This window comes from Strongylocentrotus purpuratus, unplaced genomic scaffold (assembly GCF_000002235.5).
Source record: "Strongylocentrotus purpuratus isolate Spur 01 unplaced genomic scaffold, Spur_5.0 spur5_scaffold_7, whole genome shotgun sequence".
Taxonomy (NCBI): domain Eukaryota; kingdom Metazoa; phylum Echinodermata; class Echinoidea; order Camarodonta; family Strongylocentrotidae; genus Strongylocentrotus; species Strongylocentrotus purpuratus.
Genome location: NW_022145613.1, coordinates 33591390 through 33616358, shown reverse-complemented (window position 1 = coordinate 33616358; position 24969 = coordinate 33591390). Strand labels below are relative to the sequence as shown.

Here is a 24969-nt window from a genome sequence, read left to right as displayed (position 1 = left end):
CAAAACCTAATCAAACATATCCTCCTTGCTATTTTATTTCTCTCCTATCTATTATTTATCTGTCTTTATCAGTCTGGCTATCTCTCGTTCACCCTCTCCTCATTTACCCATCTCCTCCTTCCATCCTTTTGTCGGCTAATTTCTTGACCGTCTCCCTCTAGCTTCTGTGGTTGGAGATTGACCGGTAATAAAGACTGCAGCCCATCCCTGTGGCTCCACTGGCAATTTGGGAGAGGAGTCGGAGGGAGGGATATCTAAATTGGATGTGAAAACAGAGCACATGCCCTCCGCTGGAGAACGTCTTACCGTCTCAGCCCGTAGACTCGTCATTATGTGCCATTATCTTTCTCATTCTCTTTCTCTTTCACATTTCCTCTTAATATCTGCATCTTTTTTTCTCCTCTATTCTGAATATGCTTGTCATACGTCTTCTCTCTCTCTCTTTCTCTCTTCCCTTCATTATATATTCCCTTCTTTCCTATCCATTCCTCCATCTCTTTCACTTCCTCTCATTCTCCCTCTTTTTCTCTCTTTCTCTCTCTCTCTCTCTTCCCTTCATTCCATTCTCCCTTCTTTCCTATTCATCCCTCCATCTCTCTCACTTCCTCCGATTCTCTATCTTTCTCTCTCTCTCTCTCTCTGCTCTCTCTCTCTCTCTTTCTCGCTCTCTCTCCCCCTCTCTCTCTCCGCTCTACATTCCACCTCTCTCTTTCACCCTCTCTCCCCACATGTTATTCATGTTTCTCAATACAACCTGCATCCCTCACAATTTCCATTTTCCCTTCTCCTGTCCCACCCACTCTCTCCATAGTCTGGATTATTTTTATTTGTTGATTTAAAAAAAAAAGAACCATACCGTTTGTCATGACGATAGCTTTAGCATTTTAACATTATAATCTTTCTTTTTTGAAATATTCTCAAACTTTCACTCTAGATCGCTTACCATTTTCTACATCATTCCACCGACTCCATAGAATCCATTATAAATTATATTTCAGACAAATGTAGAAAGAAAAACAAAAATTCAAAAGAATAGATGAAAGAATGAAAGAATTTTTCACACTTCAATCCCAAACCTTAGACCCAAACCTGGCACCAGGCTAAACTGATTTATTTGAATTCTGAGACTAATCCACCCTCTTTTGCAACAAATGACCATGAATCTAGATGCCGGCTGTACCCAGGAATCTTACTGGAGCCTGCAAATAATTCCCATATTTATGAAAACATAATTACTCTTTATATAAATTCTACCCGCAGCTAAATTGCTTTAGCCTTCATTTAAAAAAAAATATATGATATATAAGCAACTCTCCAATGAAAAAAATATGATATAAGCATCAAATAAATGAAATTTAAACTGGTAATATAGTGATAGTATATGTGATAGATTAATGTATCACTATGAGAGACATTATAGTCCATTTTAGGTGAATCTACTGGTTGTCGGGTCAGATTTCACAACTTTTAATCACCTTGACTGATGCTGCTAATCAATCAAATTACCCTCCTATATACCACTAGGTAACAATAAGAAATCTTCAATTAATACTAAAGAGCAACAATTTGGGTTTCTGCACTTTTTCAAAGCTAAATTTTGTTTGAGGTATCTTCAAAGGAAAACCTGTTACAAGACATGACAAAGAAATAAAACTATTTGAAATTATTCAAATCTGAAGATTAGCGATTCTGTCGGGGGGGGGGGGGGGGGGGGGGGTGGGAGCCTAGGCCCCTTAATTTTGTCAAGCCCCTCCCCTAATCTTTGTATAGCACATGTAGAAAATGAATACAAGAATTCCCTCGCCCCCTGCCCTCGCCCCCCCCCCCAAAAAAAAAAATAAAAAAATAAATAAATAAATAAAATAATAAAAAAAATAATAAATAAATAAAATAAATAAAAGATAAAATAAAAAAATAAATAAATAAAATTAAAAAAAAAAAAAAAAATTAAGATAAAAAAGTAATTAAAAAAAAAAAAATCTAGAATTGCTCCTGCTAATAACCAAAGACAAACATTCTAAGGTAGGTTTTGCCCCTAGTTAACTGGAATAAGTAAATCAAATTACAAGATTTTCTTTCTTTAAGAAACAAACCTGTAACTTGAATAGAGGCTTCCCTCAAATGTAAAGGGGCAGTTCCATACCACCAATAATGATGGTCGATAATGATGACTTTAACTATGAAATCAGTCTCTTAAGCTCATGAAGAAAAGGTATCGGATATGTCACCAATCTCATGAAATTGGTGCTCCAGGCTCATTTAGCAAAAATCAATGAGCAACATCAATATACAAGAACCCTCCCACAAACATTTCCAGAGACTGATTAAAAAAAAAGAAATTCTAGGTATTGGTGATAATAGACCAGCACTCAACTAAGATCAATGTCTATTGTAAACTTGGATCATACACCTTTGCTAGCTCTTACTGCTTATGCTTTTACCGATTGCTGGAGAAAACAGGTCATCTGAGACGTTCATCACCGCTATCATTACGACTATTGAATAACTCTATTGTCCGTGGAGGATAATATCACTCTTTCAGAACAGAAATCAGCCCATGCATGAACACTTTGCTTACAGAGCTGCAGATGGTATAATGCACTCAGAACAACACACAATTACATTTACTTTCACCAACAAACAAACGCAACTACTAACGACCTTGTGCGAACAAAATTCCCATGGCTAATCACGGGCATTGAATGTTTCTGCCTCTGAATGTTGCATGTCGCCAATTAATTTCCGGCATGGGTCCCCAACTTCTATTCTAAGTTGCGGAGCCGAAGGTTGATCTCGTTTGATGCTAGTCGCCAGAAAGCTAATGAATTCTTTGTCGCTTCAACAATGCCAAGGCCAGCAGAAATATGTATAACTTTAAAGGGGAAATATGGTTTCTGTGCCCGGTGTATGATACAATAATCGTATTTCAATAGTCAGAATGCAATCTGCATACATCAGGTGTTTGTCGGAAGGGCCAGCAAAATAATATTTGTGCATTCTCCCTATTTAGAGACAATACCACATAAAAGGGTGTATGTAGTATCTTTTTAATGGGTAAATGTGCATCAATTTGAATACATTTTGAAGCTTATCTAACATGTTATCATCTTTCTGAAAATTGTGTTAATTACGATATGGGATGAGTGGAAAATGATAAGTACCGGAGTGTTGGCTCAGTCAGTAGAGCGTCCGCCTCACAACCGGGAGGTCGTGGGTTCGAACTCCGGCCGCGTCATACCAAAAGACGTTAAAAGATGGGAGTTGTTGCTACCTTGTTTGGCGTTCAACAAAAAGGGATAGAGCAACGTCGATCTGGCGCTGCTCAGTGGCTGCCGGGCTCACGATCAATTGGGCAAAAAGAATTTCCGTTTTGGTTAAATAAAATTTGGAGTGGACTATTAGGCTATTATTATTATTATTATTATTATTATTATTATTATTATTATTTCTTATATTGGTACTTTTATTATGCTAGACTGACAATATTTTTCTTACACTTTTCCCCAGATCCCAGACAAGTAATATGAATGCGTATGTTACAAGGTTCTTCAAACGAATCAAACAAAACAAAAAGTAACCCCCCCCCCCCCAAACAAACAAAAACTATGAAACAATTCTTCTAATACAATTTAGCTCCATTCTATTCAGCACTGGAGTGCACTTCAATGCCACCTTTTCAGCCTTCTTCTCTTTTTACTTACCGCTTAAAGATAGACTACTTTTGAAATAGCTTCACACAAAACCTCTCTTACCTTAATGAAACACTGTTGTGTCATGCCTTTGATTTGCAGCGACAATTTCATTAATTTACAGACCCCCTCATTGTTAATGATACAATTTATGTTTTCAAGGAAAGTGTGAACAAATTCTGTGTCCTCAATAAGGATAATTAATTAATTAATAGATTATTCATTCTACCATGAACCAACTTGGATAATAATAAACGAGGCAAGTACACTGATGAAAAATTCATCAAAGAAATTAGGCAAAAGAGACATGCTGGTACTAATGAGCTAATGTTTGCTCATGAAAAGTATATGGATGCACATTCATAATACAACCAACCCGTTAATATAAGTGGTTTATTCTGGTACAATTCATTTAACTTTGTACTACATGTTTTTTTCTGTTATCAATTTGAAAGGAATTTCTAAAGAATGTACTTTCCATTGGAGCATGGAATTAAACTATGTAAATCTACACCTTACTTTTGATAACACATAAGATAGCATCTCCGAAAGATACTGTTGAACTCTTTGACTTTGAAAATTTCGATTTTTATATGAATGCAAGCTTTGAAGGACCTTTTCCAAGTACTATTTTACATCATTTTCAACTTAATAAGAATATGCATGGACACCAGATCAAGTATTCAAATAATTTTCATATTCCTGGGATAAGGGCATTACTTTTCCCAACAAACAATTTTCTTTAGGGGTCCAAAAATTTGGAATGATAAAGCAATAATTTTTCCTCTTTCTATTAAATAAGTAATAATTTATAATCATTTTTATTTTATCACTGGAGACAGACTTTAATATTAGGTCTGGCCATCCTGTCTTGTCTCAAATACTTTTATTTAATGTACATGTTTACTTTTTCCTTTTTATTGTCTTCTCCATTTTTTATTTGTACATATTATATTGATATCACTTTATAACTTTTATTTTTGATTACCTTTTTGTATATTTTTAATGAAAGTATTGAATAAAATAAACTGATCTGAACTGAAAAAAAGTAGTGACACTTATTGTGTATTTTTTTTAATGATACCTTCATTATACATTATCTTCAAAAGCTAATTAAAATCTAAATAAATTTGACACATATATATTTTTATTGTGTCATATATGTCTGAATCTCTTTAGATATAAGTGACTTTAAAGATCATGACTGAAATTTTCTCCTTTACTCTTTCTTGCAGAATTGTTCATCTTATAAAAACAATGCTGTCACTCAAATGTCTCAAGTCTAAATGTGTATAACAATGAGGAGACATTCATATTAATTAACTTGGGTAAACAAAGTAATCTAAAATATTTATTATCAAGAGGTCATCCAACCATTAAAACCAGTCAATATGTCTGCCTCTGACAGAGTTTATCACCTAATAAAGATAACCGTCTCCTAATTCATATAACATAAAGTATAACAACTTCCCCCAATAAAGTCCTAAAACTGAAACAGTGAATATTCTTGATGGGCAAAAGGCGATGTAACCATCTCACAAAAATCATAAACCTGATTGTTTTAAAATTTGATGATCGAAAAATATGAAATATATCCTATCTAAGGGCGCGTTCATGCTTGATTTTGACGGCCAGAATCAGGCATCTGTTACGCGTTTAGTTTAAAACACGCTTGCGTTCATGCTCACTTTGGTAGAATCACCGAAAAACGGCGATCACGATCGCCGATCGTAAACTCACAAAAAGATGCGTTTACAATTTGTAAACGCGTTTAAATGGGGTCAACGCACTGACCTCTAGTGGGTCTACGTAGCATGCGCACACAGGTTTGCGAATCCAGCTGAAGGCCACCCAAGAAGAATTGCCTGGAGAAGTAAGCATGAACACTACATCGTGGAACTGCGATCACGATGAGCGTTTACGATGAGCGTTTCAGATCGCTCATTCTGCCTTCAAAATTTAAGCATGAACGCAGCCTAAGTCTATTTAAATGAAGTCCATTATAAGGACTGGTTATATTTGGTGGTTTATTGCACACTTTCAAAAAAAAAATTGAAATTGAGTTTCTCCTGATGTATTACATGTAGATAGAAAGATAGAGAGTAACCATAGACAATCAGAAATATAGAGTTGGATAGGACGCTTGCTAATCCATGTAAATGGATCACAAAGAGATTAGATAATAAGAGCGATTAGAAAGAATAAAATAAGAGCTGAGAGGTCAAGAGACAGAGAGAGAAGAAAGAGAGTATAGAAGAAAGGGTAGATAGATCGAGAGAGAAGAGTACACGGGAGAGTGAAATGGAGAGTAAGACAGAGGGAGATGAGAGAATGAAAGAATGAGAGTGAGAATGACAGAATGAGAGAGAGAATGAAAGAATGAGAGTGAGAGAGAAAGAGAGAGAAAGAGAGAAAGAGAGAGAAAGAGAGATAAAAAGTGAGAGAGTAGGAGAGAGAGAGAAAGAGAAAGAAAGAAAGAAAGAAAGAGAGAGAGAAAAAGAATGAGAGTGTGAGAAACGGGGAGAGAGAAAGACAGAGAGAGAGAGAGAGAGGGAAAGAGAGAGGCATAGCGACAAAAAGAGAGGCAGACAAAAGTGATAGGAACAACACAGAGCAAGAGCAAGAGAGGGAGTTAGAGGATATAGGAGAGAGGGAGATAGAGGGGGAGAGACTGACCAACAGACGGACAGACAAACAGACAAAAGGAGACACAGAGAGATAGTAAATTCTATTTGGTGTTGCCACATGGCTGATGCCATACAAAGAGAGATGATAAAGGAGGGCGGAGTCTATGGGATGATATCATGAATTATTGATGCCAGGTTTCTCAATTACGGGTTTTCATTAAGAGCGCAGTCCATGATATATTCATCAGGCGAAGTGCAACGAAAACCGGGTTCATGGTCGTCGTCGAAGGCTATTTTTTCCGAGAGCGGGAGGCCGGTCTGAGTGGAGTTCCAGCTCAATTTTCGAGACAACCTGTTGGTGAATATCCCCACTGAGAGGCCATGAGCAGGCAGCTAGCATGTCATGAAATTTTCAGGAGACGTTCAAAAGGGATGAAGAAATAAAACCAATGCCTCACTTGGATCTTGTACATGCAGTTGTCACAAATCATAATTACGGCATGATACATATTACTGCTAGACGGGCATTGAAGTTTGACAGAGTCATATGTGTAACAGAATCCTTTAGACTTTCTATTAATATTACGACACAGAAACCACTCAGAAACCACTCATAAGTGTGACGCTATTACAGATGACACTATCAATTAATTAATTATCATCAATAGACACTCAAGGTCAAACTATTATGGCGTTATTTCTGAATAAGATTCCTAGAATATGATTACAATTACTTTCCAAAAATTCAATTCAACCGAAGATGATTTCTATGGGCCGTACAATCAGGTATTGAAGTTGTCTTTGAGATAATGGTTTGAAAATAATTGCGATAGTGTTCTAGCAGTACATTCCCTAGATTTAAGGTGACATAAGATAAGCTTTTCAACCATCACAAAAGCTTGAATAAGCTTGCACAATGTGAAGTATAGTTTTTTAAACCTCCTCTACTTTCAATTTTATTTTGGGAGGGCAATAATTGCAATATTTTAGTAAGCAGATAACTCAGAATGTCATTTTTTCCAACCATCACAAAAGCTTTAATAAGCTTGGATAATGTGAAAGTATAGTTTTGTAAACCTTTAGCACTTTTTAATTTATTTGGGAGGACAATAGTTGCTATGTTTTAGTAAGCAGATAACTCAGAATATCATTTTTCTCAACCATCTCAAAACTTGAATAAGCCTGCACTGTGTGAAGTATAGTTTTGTAAACCTTTACAACTATTTAAAAAAAAAAAAATATTTTTTTTTTTTTTTAAATTATTTTTATTTTTTATTTTTTTTAGGGGGGGGGGGGGGGGGGACAATAATTGCCATGTTTTTAAGTAAGCAGATAACTCATGATATCATCGTGAAAGCCAGAAGGACATTAATGTTCTGTGTTCAAGTATATGAGTTAATGCCCTTCAGGCTCTCAACAGAGATATCATACAGTACTGGGTAAGGCAATGAAAATGTATACAAAAAATGATTTAATTAGCCTTAAATTCAAGCTTGTGCACAAGATTTGTGCATGGAATTGGAGGAGAATTGCATAATTACATCATATGTGATGGCCTTTACCAAAAATTCCTTGGTCTAAAAAAATTCTACCAAATTAAATAAACATATCAATCCACATATTTCATACAGTGCTATAAAATCTGTATTTACCAATTGAAAGAGTGAATTACAATTTATAAAAAAAGGTTGGATGACTTTATTTGACACTAATTGTCCAATTTCTTTTGTTGAATGAATGGTTAATTGCAGGATATATCATATGGTTGCTAATTAAGCAGGTGCATATCTTTCTAACCTTGAAATAAATGACCATGAGACAATGAGCATTATTACTACACAGCTGCCTAACGAACGAACAAACCAATAGTCCCAATCGTAGTATGAAAAAAGGTGTGTTTTCATTGGTGCTATTAAACACAGAGTGGATAAACGATTTAGTGTTATATTTCGCATATCTTCTTTCACATTTCCCCCCATCCAAATTTGCTTGTACTCAAAAGTCATTTAACACATCGTACAAAATATCTAACTTCATAGTGAAATGTTTATAATTATCTTCTATTCTGTGTCCAACTATAATTTTTGGCAAGTTTGTCGCCAACATGGCAAAAAACAGGAAGTTTTATATGTAAAAATAACTAGTAAAAAGTAAATTTCTTCAATCCTATATGATCATTGGGGCATTCGAGATGTAGTAATATTTCTATCATCACTGCTTCATTTATTCCCGTAGCTTTTGTGAGGATAATCTAAACGCGCCTTCTGGTTTTCCTACCTAAACGGCTGAACCAGTGGGAAAGAATAAAAACCACAGCAGTAATATCCCCGAAAATCAATCTATTATTCAAATGGTCCAAATGCCAGATGGACAGAGAAGTTAGGTTTGTAAGGGATGGAAATGGATCTATTATTTACAACTAAAATAGAAACATTTATATATAACTCAGATTTCTTTCAGATCTGTTTTTTTTTTTTACGGCGGCTTACAATGCAGTAAAGTTCAGGGTTACAACTTTATCACAATAAATGTCAATTAGGACTTAAAATTGTAATAAAGTCCAAGGTAATATTCCAACCCCCATCTCCTGGTTTTCTCCTGTGATCTGTACTTTGAGTACAGTGCCTAGATATTACCATAGAGGTAACGATGTCATGGATCAGTGTCAATAACGCTAATAGGATGCACAAACTGTGCTAAATTGAGATGCAGTATTCCTCTTGGTTTGAGAAAGGAAGCATCGATCCGAGGGCTACAGATTTGATTCATATTTGTCCACCTATCTCAAAATTGCCGTCTTATAAAAGCAACGATTGACTGAGATGATTGGGGTTAAACAATGCCATACGTGTTTATTGAGATGAAGATTGCCTGCTTCATCTGCACAAGAGTGTAGAGAAGATAAAGAGGAATCTTCGTAAATTTAGACTAGTTTAGTTTTGTCCTCGGGATACAAAGAGTTCTCTAATGCCCAGTGCACACTACACGATCCTTCTGCGATCTGATTTTCGAAGAAATGGCAATTACATTAGATATGGAAATCTGGATAATCATCATCTTCCCAATTTAGATTCTGAATGATAAGAATGTCAACAACCAGAATCTTAGTGCATTTATATCTTCCAGTCAGAATTTAATTGTAGAAAATCGCAAAAAATGGTGAGATATCACTACGGTTATGAGCCGATTTAGCTTTTCCTTTCCCCAAGCAAGATTCCAATCCCTTGAAAATTAGATTTTAATAAGCATATGACTAATCAGATCCTCATCATTCAGATTTTAGAAGTTTGAATGTTCATATTAAATGGTACTGCAAATTCTTCCAAACTCTGATCATAGTCAGATCAGATCTTACAGAATGCGGTGGGCTTAAGGTAACATTCTTATCTGTTTGCTAATTCCATGTTTTACACCACTGCACGCCCCCCAAAACACAGGAAAATAAAGTTTAAAACACAGGCTGAGGTAGCTCAAAAATTTGTGCAGCTACTGTAATACCCCAATTTTCATAAATTTCACAAGGTTAAAACTGCACCTTGACTCTCATCACTTTCGTGCTTACACATGCAGAACAGTGACAAGTGCAAGAAACAGAAATAAGTAAACACCCAATTTTTTCTTTTCCAGTGGTGGAAATGGTATTTCAAAAAAATGATTATCATTTTTTTTTAAAAGGTTTTTCATCCTCTCCCAATCTACCTTCTTCATCCCTGTCTCATCTCCTTTAACCTCGATTTCCTCAGCACCTGCAGAGCCTTGATTGGCATTGTTTACATTATCCATTTTTAAACCAGATCTATCTTTCAGTCCTTATCAAGCTTTTATCTCTTTGGCATTGATAAAATATTAATGCTTTATTTAATGAGACAGTCAGAGAAATGGGTATGAATCCAACCAAGTGACTAGATTTGGATCATAGAAAATCAGATATGTGAGGGAATACAATATCAACTGAGCTATAGAATTTGCAATTGGTATAATTTACAGTGTGTAAATTTAGGGCTCCCTTTTATTCCTTCTCTATTTTTATCACGAGTTCTGTAGATAACAAATGACTTAATCTCACAAATTTTACGGTGAATGTCCGAAACTATAATCATGTGATATTTGCTGAACATTTTTCATAGAAAATAAATAACGGCTGAAAGTACAGCATGTCATCTCGACACTCATGAAGAAATATTAGTTGTGCTTTCCAATTAATGTAACTTCCAGCGAGTTTTTGCTATATTTTAAAACATTTCGCTGGATGAAATATCATATTACTTAATAAAATATTGAGAAATAGTCAGAGTTGATTTCTCTATAAATTCAGTTTCATCTTCAGAGCTCAAAGTCAGCTATTAAAAGTTAGTGTTTGTATCATAGAGATCTATGGGACATTACCGTCACTTGTGAATAATGAAAACAACCCTATGCTATGTGTAGGTGCCTCAATTGTCATTACAGAGCACTCGGACAATAGGACTGGCACCCCTCGGCTGTGTACATGTTTTGCCTTGTAATCTAGGCATATCGATATGGGAGTTCAGGAATGGGTCATATAGAAAATAGATGAAGTATAGCTGAAGATGATGATGAAGAAAAATGAGGTATATGAATTCAACGATAATGATAAAGGCAAAGAAATGTGAATATTGGCAACAATATGAAAAGATGGGGGCAATTAAAAGAAGAAAAAAAAGAAAGAATTAATTCCATGTGAAGAGCTTATTGTCTCCTGGCTCTGAGCAGAAAACTTATTGAAATGGAGAAGGAAAATATCAAAACTTTCTGAAAGGTAAAATCTTCTAAAAGAGAAACTCATTAGCCAACTCCATAAAACATTGACTACCCAAAAAAAAATATTTAAAAAGATTTCATGTTGCAAAACATTGTTGATCTATTCTGCTACTGAAAATTTTCATGGCACTTCACTTTCTTTCTTACAATTTGAAGAAAATAGCCATTTTACGGGCAATAACTTTTTGCAGTTTCAGAAAATTCAGTGTGGTGTCCGTTGCAATTCAATCCTTTGAAAGCATGACACTTTCATGACTCTGTTCCACCTGCAAAATTTGCAAATATAATAATGTATGTAAAGTTTCTGGTTTGGTAAACACCACAGGCCGCACATATATGCATGGTCCTGATGCTGGACAGGGGATGAGGATGCAGGAGGGAGGATGAGGGGTGGGGGTGGGGGATGAGGTGATAGGAGGAGGGATGCACTCACCATCTTTTGACATGCCGACACCGAGACATTTTTTCCATCTACAGAGTTGACACTGATTCCTGGTATAGAGGGAGATCTCGCACTGTCCGTTGTTTGAACACGTGTACGATTCATGTTGGTTGAGACTCCGCCTGAAGAAACCCTGTGATCAAGATGGAAATTGAAGAAAAAATAGAGAGAACAATTATGATGATGTGTTTGTGGCTGGCTGGTTTAGTTCTACAGATAGTTGATCCTACAAAATCAAGTTGCAGTTAACAATGTCTTTTTGTACAATTTCCACTGGAAACATATTTTTTACACTGGGCAGAGTAATTAATGTTTTTAATACAAAGTGTCCGAAAAGTCTGAAAAGAAAGAAAAAAGTAGACAGAAAACATGACAGGGGTATAATGGCTCAGTGGTAGGGCAGTGGCCTCACAACTGGGAGATCCTATGTTCAAAGCCAAGTCAATGTATATGTATTTGTCAATATATAATATCATAAATCAGTATTAAAGTATCGTAGTCATCAAAACTCATATCCTTATCATATGGAGTGATTTCATTTCCAATCTCTCTTCCTAATTCATTGTGCTAAGGTTTTGCATGTTACTATTTTCCATTCTTTTTCCAAGAAATCTCTAACTACAATCACTAATTTGCGGGTTTTCATGCAAGCGGGGAATAAATTCAATGCAAGGTGTCAAACCTTAAAAGTCAATGTTATACGATGATTCAACCCCCGCCCACACTGTCACAATCACAATGCTGTATTTCATGATTGTTACACATATGGCTCTGGGCCTTAGCAAACGGATTCTTCTTTCTTTACATAACAAGACATCCATCACTCCTAGCCTCCTACATACTTCCAGGTGTCAATTTCACAATACCACATTACCACGAGCTCGGAAAATTGAAATAGAAAAGGTGCGATCGTTATCAGCAATATCCCTCTGCTTCTTGTGCGCATCCATCTTTTTACGATCCGTCACCTCGACATTACCCGGGCTTTATAATTCTTCAAAGGCAACGAAGATCGAAGCTAGCTCTGAGGGTGTGAAAACCAGTATCCTGTAATTGTCCCAAGTTTGAACTTCTCGCGGCCTTCGATGCTCTTCCTCCGAGATTGCCATTTGGCCGCTGCTAATCCCAAAGATCAGAATTTTCTAATCCGGGGATGACGCTTCATATTTTTCCGTCAACAATTCAACGTGACAGAGAGAGGATACTTCTGTCAGCGGGCATTTATTCTGAGGAGTCTGCCAATGAGCCGGGATTGAAAGTGAAGGTGATCACCTATTAAGGTAACATACTGAATGTATTTAACACTTACAAATGTACACTAACATTTACAGAAATCACGTTTGACACTCCTGATGCATCGTGAAAGCTCTGGGGCTGACGCTGCGAGAAGTTGGATGACATCCATTTTTAGCACTGGACGGCTAAACGAACTGCAATCTAGCTAGCTAGTGTGCTCCTCATGTTACATTCTATGACTACTAATATTCAGAAAGAGTGTATTCATCATAAAGTATTGTGTTTGAAATGACAGAACCTAAAATCCTTGAATACTTCTTTATTATCCCCATTAATTATTACAGATAAAACTGGTAAGAAAGTATCTCAAGAGGAGGAAGCTGTTTAGACTACACAAAAACTTGATCAAAGTCACCAAGGATGCCACTTTCCTGTTCACTTAAATAAATCATTGAGAAAGAGTAGTGAAAAGCACAATTATCATTGTAGAAAGAGTTCCGTGGTAACTTGTTACAAAGGTCTCTTAACATCGAAATGATATTTGATATTCATATACAAAAGGATGACATTCAATGGGTTTGCAATTAGATCTGCGGACTTGTTTGAGAGGCATGTATGTTTTGCAGAAAGAAAACTGTATATGACCCATCTCGTGTTACTCTTATGCACATACTTAGTCTGAGTGGGACTTGAAGAAGAAAGAGAATTTACAAGTGCTCTCATTAAAAAAAAAATCACTAGTTTTAGTTTGCCAAATCTAAAGAAAAGAACATTTGAGATAGAGCATGAAATATGTTGAGAGATTGAGAGAAAGAGAAAGAAAGAGAAAAAAAAAAGATAATGGGAGAGACGAATGGAGGGTGAAATAAAAAAAGAAAGCGAGCCTGAGAGTTGAAAGAAAGGGCAGGAGAATGGAAAATACAGAGATTAAGGAGAGAGAGAGAGAGAGAGAGAGAGACACTGAGAAGAGCAAGAGCAAGAGAGAGAGATTATATACTTAGAGAAAGCTTATAAGTGGAATTCTATATGTATGACAAATAAATAAAATCAAAATCCAATCTGATCTGGAATTATATAAAACTAAAAATATAATTTGCATTTACATAATTTGGAATTTCAACATAGAATATTGCATTAATTATTAAAGACATGCTTTAAAAAAAGAATTGTCACTCTTGGCCCTCTGAACGTCTTCTTGTGCCCCCCCCCCCAAGAATCAAAGCCCCTGCCCTCTTCCTGAAACTGCCCCTTTGAATATCTGATTTGGGGCCTACATGTACAGAGATGAGACTCCCAATATTCCAATATTTGCGAAATATGTCAAAGTTCAAACAAGTCATACGTTCATTAACACCCTGGCTATCGATCAGCTCATCTATCTCTACTTCTCCTACAAGAATTTTCTCACGATCTTTCTCCTGCACACATCTCTGACCACCGACAGATAACTAATTGATGCTCGGGCTAAAAGATTAACAAATTTGAGCGAGGGGAAGGAACTCGCGTCACGGACGGGAAATGGAATGTACAACTCGATTTCCAACGAGAACTTTACGAGAGGCACACTCGAGATGGGTGAGTTGGTAACGCGAGAGGTGCTTGTATGTGATGCCAAATTGAACTTCGTTGAATGTTTTCCACCTTCCTTCTTCCCTTTCTGTATCTTGTTTCCTTTGAAATTTTCCTTCTCCGCGCCGTGTTATCGACATCCCTTGCATGTCGGCGAGTTCCCTTAATACATTACTGTCCAAGTTTCTGGCTTTCTTCACTTGTTTTCTTGTTGTGTATTGACTATTCCTCCACCGATTTCATCAATATATCCATAGCACTATACTAAGAATATAGTTCAAGGCAACTTTTATTTCACAGAATCACTCCTCAACAATTGCCTTATATAGTTCAGTGCATTATACAATACTCTTTCAGCTCAAGAATGCTCGCCATTTATAGTCAATTTACATAAAATATATCTATTTATGAGAATTGTTTTTGAAAGTTGTTGATAATGAGGAGAGAAAAGGAGTTCATTTTCATAACAACTTACAACTTTAAAATGGGCTTGATACATTTTATTTATCAATAAAAAAAATAGAATATTCTAAATAATAGAATACAATTTTTTCCCATCTCCAATGATGAAAAAAGCAATGATGCTTCCTAACTACTGTTAATCATCACTAAAGGTACAATACAAAAATAGATGGTACTGCTACTGAGTTTAAGTTAATACTGTAGATACCTTTCCATTGAATAGATGGCATTGTCCATAACTGAAGGTGTATTTTGCACGTATTAGGCAACCATAGCGGTAAGTGAAATCATTGGCATCATTATCATGAAGTGAAAAAGAGCATTATCATGGGGGAGTAGCAGAACAAAGCCTGTTTCCTTGTGGAAAAATTGAGTCCCTACCCACTACACTACTAAATGATCATTGAAACCCACAATTGACCAGGCATTTGTTTCAGGGACATTTGCTCCAGACTTCGTTTGATGAAAAAAAGATGTAAAGGGCTAGGATTATATGATAGTAACTGGGTTTTAGGTTTAACAGTTTGAGGGTTAGGGTTATGACTGTAGTTGGGAATTTGGTTTGTGTAGAGAATTGACAACAGACTAAAGCATGTGTCATACAGAACCGCATAGTTCTTGTGGCAATGGGAACAGAATTCTGTAGATACACCAGCGAGGGTCAAACCGATTTATGAGACCCATCCTTTTCATACGAATGTGAAGAGGGCCGGCCGTGTCGTCAAGGCATTAAAGTCCCCTCAGAATGGACACAAGCACATGCCGATTTCACGAGGCCAATTTTCATGAGACCGATCAGCTTTATCATGTGAAGAGGGCCAATGTCCTCAAGGTGTTGAAAGAATAAAGTCACATAATACCTGATGTTTTGGCAGGTACGAATGGAGGATAAAGTATCGCTCGGAGAACGAATCCACTGATTTCCCTCCTGGTTTCCTGATTGTTGCTGGATTTAAAGGCAAACATAGCCAGGAAACTGGGTTTTAAAGTAAGTTACCTTAATACATCCCGGGCTCTACCATGACCTTGCTATTTCTCACAAACTACTAACAATATCGAGGTGTTTATAGAAATATATATCTTTTGTTTGGATAGTTAACTCCAGCAATGTTTTTCTTTCCCTGAAGGATGAACTTGAGAGAGATTTAAGGGATTCGAGTAGAGGTCAATGATTATCCTAAGATAATCTCTTTGGATAGCTATACAGGTAATAATGCTTTAATGCTTAAACTATTAAAATCAATCCCCAAGTAAAGCTTGTCCATTCTATTCTACTATTGTATTAATACAACCATTTAACTATCTCTATAGGCTCAAAATATATTCAAGGCGAGTGCTTTGGAGAATTCCAGAATTTTCTTCAGACATCCACGAATGTAAATATAATTTAGACAAAGAAAAAGCCACCTTATTTTTCAAAATAGTTTATATGAAAAGTTAAACTTTTTCTTATTAGTCCGTGTAATAACCACTCAATTATAATAATCAATTATTGCATTTATTTTCTAATAGCTAGACGCCTAATATAGTGAACACAAAACAAGTATCACAAGATACACTTAATGGGTTATAATCATTGCGACAAAACCCAATAAAGCCTTATAATTCTATGTTTGTCCCTTTACATCTGACAGCATCTCTTGCACTCGAAAATGTTTAATGTAATTTACTTTCATATTTTTATTAAATTCCTTTAAAATCTGAAATTCAACTTGAAATATCTACATTATCTGGTATTTTCAGGGCTATTCTTCATACAGGAATACATGCTACGGTGTTAACTCTAATCCTTTGTTTATGAAACCTCAACAAGCAAATTACAAAACAGAATTTATTTACTGGTGCAATATTTAATCAAATAGTGATAAAATAGGCAAACTCTGTTTTGTGACAAATGGGTGGAGATGTCACAGTCGAATGGTTTATTCACTAGACCGGGGAAACAAAGGTCATGCGGCTCTCGCACAGTACTCACATCCTTAAGCAAGGCATTTTATTTACATTGCTTCTCTCCACACCGAATGGAGTGGAGAATGTGCGCCATAAGTGCAGAATTATAATTGTATCCGATGCTCGGGGTAATAATACATTGCAAAGTGCTTTGATCAGTTACTTCAATGGAAAGTAATTATTACCATCATTTATCAAAAAAGTATGTTTCATGCAAATTTAGGGATAAGAGAAGCCATTGTTCGTTGCAGATCAACAGTGCATGACATAAGAAGAATTATCAGGGTAGGCACTATGTTTGGCACTGCTTTGTTGTATAAATTCTACCGCTAGAGGTCAGACAGAACTAATTGAAAAAAATGCTCAATTTGTGATATATTATGAAAAAAGTTTAAAATGTATCTTATGGAAACTGTAGCCAATTTGGCAAAAAATTGTATCTGTATTATATGAGAATATACAATTCGCAAGTATGTCACTCGAAAATCTCTTGAAGATCATTTGGCAAGATTATAATACAACAGTTTACATGGCAAAAAATAATTTCTTGCATGGTTCACAATATATCAACAAAACCCAAACCCCAACTGCATCGAGTCGGTGAAAATTACTTATGTAATTAGTCAATGTAATTAGTCAATACAGTGCCGAGGTGTGTGAATTAAAGTTGTCCTTGATAATAGAGGCTTAAATGGGAGCCATTTTCTCTATCGTAAAAATATTTGAACTGCCCTAATTTTGATGTTGCTGGTAACATTGGGGGAAAACTATTCTTGTGTGTGCATTTTTAAAACAACTACATTTGAGGAGAGGGGAGCCCTTAAAAAGAAAATTTTTCTTTTTTCTCTGCAATCTCCATGTATTTGGTAGTTCTTTTATTAGCATTATTTTTGTAAGCTATAACATACCATATGATGTTATGTTCCGAGAAACTGAGACAAAAATATTGTTTTGAGACAAAATCCAACCTGTTTTTCTAGAAATTGAAGATAAAAAAAGAAAGGACCTGAGCCTACCCTTGGGAAATTAGACCACATTACTACCAGTATATCATCATTCGAAAATACAGTCAAACCTGTCTATAGCGACTGCCTAAGGGAAACACAAAAAATGGTCTTTTGAGACAGGTTCCTTTAGTACATGTTTCAATGAGAAACCCTTTTCAAGGGAAACAAAAAATGGTCTTTATAGACAGGTTCCTTAAGTACATGTTTCAATGAGAAACTATTTTCAATGGAAACAAAAAATGGTCTTTATAGACAGGTTCCTTTAGTACATGTTTCAATGAGAAACCATTTTTCAAGGGAAACAAAAAATGTGGTCTTTGTAGACAGGTTCCTTTAGTACATGTTTCAATGAGATATTTTCAAGGGAAACAAAAAAACATGGTCTTTGTAAACAGGTGGTCACGGTTAGGTTTGATTGTATGTTCAAGATGACATTAGAAGGGTTTATTGAGCTTACCTTGCAGCCTTCACATGAGTGTATCCCATAGTGAAATCCTGTTGATGTATCACCACATACCATGCATTTTATGAGCTCATTCAGTTCATCTGTAACAATAAAAATAAAAACAAAGAGAAGACATTAACCAATTAGGCCTATATCATATACACACTGTCTCGTCAATGTACATTTAACAACTAAATTATTCATACCATTACCAAGTTTTGTAATTTTGAAGTATGTGAAAGATTGATTCGTCCTGATTTATGCTTCTTGAGAATGTGACATTGAAGCTTACATCTAAAAGTATTCAACAAATTAAGGCCCTAATGTCACCTTTTATTCTTGAGTTACGAAAAAAACCCAAAAGCATCAAATTTACAAGGGGTATGAATAATGCAGTTATTAACGGTATGTGGGGGACAGTTTAAAGGCAGCGTAACGTAGAAGTGTAAGAATCAGGGCTGATTAATTTACAAACATTAATAAATTTAAATTTATTAGGCCAGTTGCAAGTAGGTGCTGTAAGTTGTCATTTCTACATTGTCATTAACTGACTCCAGATAAACAAAAGTTTGCAAATCTGTGAAGACTTAATTTGGGGGGGGGGGGGGGGGAGAGGGGGTTATATAGCATCAGCCTACAGTGATCAATGTTAATTATACTATTGATTTCAATTAACCATAGAAAAGTTCATTAATAATTTGCATCACATATGATAAAATGGTATGAATTATTAACTCTTTATCGGTTCGTTAAGGCACACAAATTACAAATAAGCCAAGTGTGAAATTGTTATGAACGCCTACTACTTCGTATGGACAAAATGGCGAAAGTGATACAAAAATCATTTTAGAAATGATCAAACATATATGTGGGACACTGTAACCATTATTTCATAAGATGCAAAGACATAGAGCAACATAAAACAATCACAGACACAAAACAGGCCAATTACACCCATACCAACGGAGAGATGACAGAAAGATACACGGATTCAATCATGTTCGCTCAGACCCAGAAGGACATTAAGTCACATACTTTTATGTTTTATAACCCTGACTTGATACCCATCTGGCTTTTAACAAGCACTGACATTCGCTGACGGTATAGACTCTGACATAGGTTCGGGTCATCTCTGTCGATCAGAATGAGGGTATGGTATGTTCATTAACACCTATTAGGACTATACAAACAGTATCAGGGAAATGCATTATCTTAAAATCTTAATATAAAATTGGATTATCCCAATTACCCCCCCCCCCCCCCCCCCTTCCCCATCAATTCCCATTTTATATATTTTGTAGGGTAAGGTTGTATATTATTCTCAAATATATACCAAACTATCACTATAATCCTATTAACACATTGGATACAATTTGATTTTGATGTAATAGGCATGCATGTACAGTATACTAGTATAGTACAGTACAGTGTAATACAGTGTAGCATAGAATAGTATAGTAGAGCAAAACATATTCAACCCTTAATGTAAAATTAGTTATTTTATTTCAATGTTCCTGAGCGTTCCTTGCAAACTGAAATAACAGAAGACATCTTTTCTACAGAATAAGAGTATTCATCCTAAATTATCAATGAAGTTTAGGGAACTGAGCCCCACCTAAATGGTACGCAGAGACGCACCCAAAAATACTAAAGGAATCATCAATGAAAATCATTACTTTGGCGCATAGATGCAGAACCATAATATTTTAATCTAAAAGTAGTATGCCCGTACAATTTGATTTTACAAAGATACACATGTCAATCTGATTTAATAGTCAGATCACAATTTTAGATGCACTGACATCACCAACAATTCTATCCTTTGCGTTGAGGGTGCGTCTTTATGTGCAACTACCGTTTGCTATCAATGCTATTCTATTTATGATGTATTCAGTTTTCTTCAAATACTTTGCAGAGTGTGAGTGTGGTTACGACAAAAATGAAAGTAAACCATTACATTACGCAGTTTGTATCTGAGAGTCAAGTTCAGTAGTTGAGAGGTTGCTGATACAAAGATTTAAGTGCAGAGTCATAAATCTTGAATGGTTCATGCATACCGCATTTCAAGTTGAGCTTCATTTGTCGACAAAGTAGTGTTTGAATAGACATAAGTACTTCTATCCAAAGAAAAGGAAGATTCATTTCCTATTTCTCTATCTTCCTAAATACCCATTCAGCAAAACCATTCAGCACAACCAACCAACTTGAAAAGAAATCTAGATACAAATTTCCTAAGTTTTATAAAGATACAATTGTGAGGAAGGAATTAAAAAGGGATTTGCATCTGCTCATCATTTCAAGCAGCATTACACATTTGGCTCAAGTTTTAATCCTTGAATTGTTAAACCACAATAGGAGCAAAAAGAGGCAATTTTGACAGATTTTATTGCCTGGATGTCTATTTTACTTGTTCACGTAAGTATGACATCACTGTCTCCATTGAGATCGACCCTGCCCTTGAACCTAAAAAGCAGCTAATTGCGATGCAACAAAGAATTGAACTTGAGTACAGAAAAAAGAAAACTGCGACTGCCTTAAGAGAATTCATTTTTTCTTCTTAAAAAACACACACACCCATACAAAGCATGCTTATAGTTTCCCCTGTAAATCATACTCAACACAGTTATAATTGTGGAAGAGGGCCCTCTATGAGCAATATGAATAACACTTCCACACAAGTTGACAATGTGTAGATTATTGAAAATTACAGTTCTCATTTTGCATAAAAATATATGTTCTTAGTCATGTAATGAGAAAAAGGGGCATTTATCACATGAACCAAATTATTATTTTCTTTTTCAAATTGGATTAATAATGCTGTAATTATTGTGACCACTATAATCACCAAAATTAAAATAAATGCTGATTATTAAAATGATTATCATGATCAATCTATAAGACTAGCTGTGCCATCACAACTAAGGCTACTGGGTCATTTTAAAAATCATGATAAGTTTGTCAGAAACATTATACTTTTGATATTCTTGTTATAGTCAAGTCCAATGGGCCCTAATGTCCGTTGAAAGAAATACTTAATCTATTTCATGGCATTACTTAAAATCAAATATTTCAATTTCTATCTACTTTCTATCTGTAATTATTTCATCCTAAGAAACCATTATTCTGTATAAGTGATAGTGATATACAATTTCATATTTTCATATTAATAAATGTCTATTCTAAAACCATATTATACAATTTCTAATGTTCTTTATCTGCAAAACTAGCAACCATTTATTGATTTGTAAATCTCTACGTCTCTTAAAACTTTGAAATTTGAGATTCATTCAATAATTTTTCCAAAAAGCAATTCTGTATTAAAAAAAATAATATTCTATGTACCTTACAAAACTAATTACATTTCCATCTTAGTTTCTTTGTGTATCTTTTTGTTTAAATAGATCAATATATATATTTATTTCAGAAACCTTCAACTTTTGGAGTATATCACAATGTCGTTTGAATCAAAACCATTTAGCTGGAAAATCACCAACGCTATCTCCTTTTATAATCTTTAATATTCATTTTAAAAAAGAAGAAAAAGAAATACAACCTATATCGTTTCAAACATACAGTGTAGATAAAACTATAGTGAAACTCTTGAAACTGTTTCACTATCTTAATGAGATTTTCTTGACATAGTCAATTGGACAATGTATTTTGATTTTGTTTCTCCTAATATCACCCCATTCTTTTTTTAAATGGTTAAATATGAACCAGAACTGTTGAGGACAAGCTATATCAGGGCGTCTCTTGCTACGCTGTATAAGCAAAGAAACATTATTGATTTAGGTAAAGCAAATACTACTTGCATAGCACCTGCTTTACTAGCCCTGGGGCAACAAGATACGCAATGCAGCATGTAATTCACAATGATCACTCAGTGGTGAAATTGGGCAAGCAAACCCTATCCACGACTGCTTTTATTTCATTTCGAAATGTGATTGACAAATGCAATCAGAATAATGTCCAGTAAGCGGACATGCTTAGCGCTGCACCTGTACGTTAAGTACCATATTATAGCGTAAAAATCTTGAAGATGAGGGTATCGCCCCGTAAAACATTTAAAAGAGTCATAGATAAAAACAAAAGGCTCAGGTATTTCATGTTTTAGTTAAGGGTAATAAATCCAGAACCTTTAAGATCAACTTAATATCTTGGTGCAGTATAAATAGGAAAGATACTTATCTTTGCTGCTTGAATTCTGAAGAATTTCTCAACAAATTCTTCCCAAATTTGCTCAGAAAGCACAAATTCTAGTTTGTTTCTTTTACAGGTAATACATTAGAACTGTGACGCCCCCTCCCTAGTAAAAAAAGAAAAAAGAAAGAGAGAAGAGAGAGAGGAAGGACGAAGCCTTAATACGATAGACCAATCTGTTATCACATTACCTGCATGCAAATAGGTCTTCATCCTCACCACTGCACCGTCACTGCGGTAGTAACGAGGGATCATCGATCAATGGCTAGGGATGACAATCCCCACAAAACTTATTCCGCACGTGTCCCTGAATCCCCCCGAGGCACAAGCTTTTCCCCCCTTTTCCTCTCCGCCTATTCAAAGCTTCCAGGTCATAATCACACACTCTGGATAAGGGAACATTCCTGCCGACTGGGGACAAAAGCACTAATGAGTCGCTGGTGGAGAGCGAAGAGGGAAGCGGGATGATGCCACTTCGACATGCACAAGAAGACAACAACCGAGGGGGTAATCTCGGACGGGATGGCTCACAAAACACCGTTTTTGTTTACTATGCTGTGATTATGTCACAAGCATATCCACGTGGAACTCACGTCAGGAGGGCCCTTGGCTGACAGACGACAATAACACCAGTGGAATGATCCATTCCTATTATCAACCAGGAATTAATCCATTTGTCTCATGGAGCTACAGGTACTGGTGGTACATGAGGCATCCCCTCATTGCTCTATCGGTGGCGGCGGCAGCGGCGGTGGCAGTGTACTGCCAGTGACAAACGCTGAATGAAAGATCTTTACAGAATGACCTTGAGAATTCTCTGAGTATATCCGAGTGTTGATGGACGCAGTCATAGATTAGGGAAAAATCCTGTGTTACGAAAGTATAGTGTCATTGCCGGTGATGGTACAAGTGTGAGTGAAAAAAAGGAGGGAGAGGGCCAGAGAGGAAGAGGAAAAGTGAGAGGGGGGGGGGATCGAGGGAAAGAGAGAGAAGGCGGAAAAAAGAGAGAGAAGGCGGAAAAAAGAGACAGATGGAGGGATAGAGAAAGAGAGGGAGAGAGGGAAGAGAGAAATAGAGAAAGAGAAAGAGAGAGAAAGATAGATTGAAGGGGAGGGGGGGGGGGGTAAGGCAGCAGTAAAGTTATCTATGGATAAAGAGAATGAAATAATCACACTAATACATGACAAAGCTCAGTGGCTGACTATCTCCAATATTCACATAACATGGCCACAAACTCTCTCTGTCTCTCTCTCTCTTTTTCGCCAAAAAGGATTGAATGAGGAGGTGAGAGAGGGACGAGGGGGAGAGAGAGGCCAAAGAAGTGTCGTTGGATGACCGATGACTGAAAAGGGGGCTCAGAGTACGATGCTGCCGTAGCAGACGAGTCGGGCGTACACGCTCGGGTAGTTGCGTGGGGAAACTTCACGTGGAGTGTGTTATCATGTTTGTCTTTCACGACCAACACTGGCATGGCAGTGGCTGGGTTGTTGCACTTGTTATTTCATGTCATTTGCAAGGCCATTCCAGTTCAAGGTTGGGCTTCTTGTCACAAAGTCACATACAACCACAATATCATATCTTCTTCCTCTTCCATTGCGCTGCCGAGTTTCTTTTGATAATGTCCAGCTCAATTTCCGTGAAATTTGCGGGTTCAAATCCAGTTCAACTCCAGGGAAATGAAATCAAACTTTGATATCAACACACTTTGCATTTCAGAGGAACTATCAGAGTTACAGAGATCCAAGTGTATACTTATATCTTATAGTTATCATAAAACAAATCATGTTCAATGCTACTGAAATGCACAGAAATATATTCATTTACATTTTATTTCAACCAAGACACAGCAAGCTTATCAATAATACTTACACATCTCAGGCTGATAGCCTTTGACCCCACCCTCCCCCTCCCCTCCCCCCCCTCTCTCTCTCTCTCTCTCTCTCTCTCTCTCTCTCTTCTCTCTTTCTCTCTCTCTCTCTCTCTTTCTCTCTTTCTCTCTCTTTCTCTCTCTCTTAAACATTCCAAAGCACAAATAGCTATTTAACTTTAAATTTAAAGGCAAATTTAAGTCACCCATACATCCATTCCATGCATGCATAATGTACTTTGATAAAAGTTCATTATTTGGGTATCTGCAGATGTTTTTAGACTAATTCAAAACATTAAAATTGCATAATAATGATTCCAATGATTCTAGGGCTTTAAATCCTGAAAATATTATTGAAAGCTATGGAACAATGAAAAAGTACATGAAATTAAAGGAGCTTTTTCATTGCTGAAATTATCTCTTTATCAAAGCACTGAAAAAGATTGACCGAAGATTCTCCCTTAAACATGACACTAAAACATCAATATCAATCAATCTAATCACCAGTAATACTGTATGCATAATTAAACTTAGCATTGATTTGTAATGAAAATTGTATTTTGCTAATTCAACAAAACACGTAGTATCTCATATAATGAGTAACAAAATACTCTGCTGAAGAAATATAAGATAGCTACAAGCAGTGGAGCTGTACTAAATTTGTCTTTTCGTATGTCATTTTCTCTAACTTTT

General features: G+C 36.0%; 1 protein-coding gene across 1 annotated transcript in view; it reads right to left on the bottom strand.

Moving 5' to 3' along the window:
* The window catches only part of LOC100890792, a 131582-nt gene that overhangs the window by 6609 nt on the left and 100004 nt on the right, over nucleotides 1-24969 (bottom strand). The window contains exons 2-3 of the mRNA XM_030974531.1: nucleotides 18222-18310; nucleotides 11532-11673 (exon numbers count right to left, since the gene is read on the bottom strand). Of these exons, the coding sequence (XP_030830391.1) occupies nucleotides 11532-11673; nucleotides 18222-18310 (231 nt within the window). The remainder of the gene's footprint in view (nucleotides 1-11531; nucleotides 11674-18221; nucleotides 18311-24969) is intronic.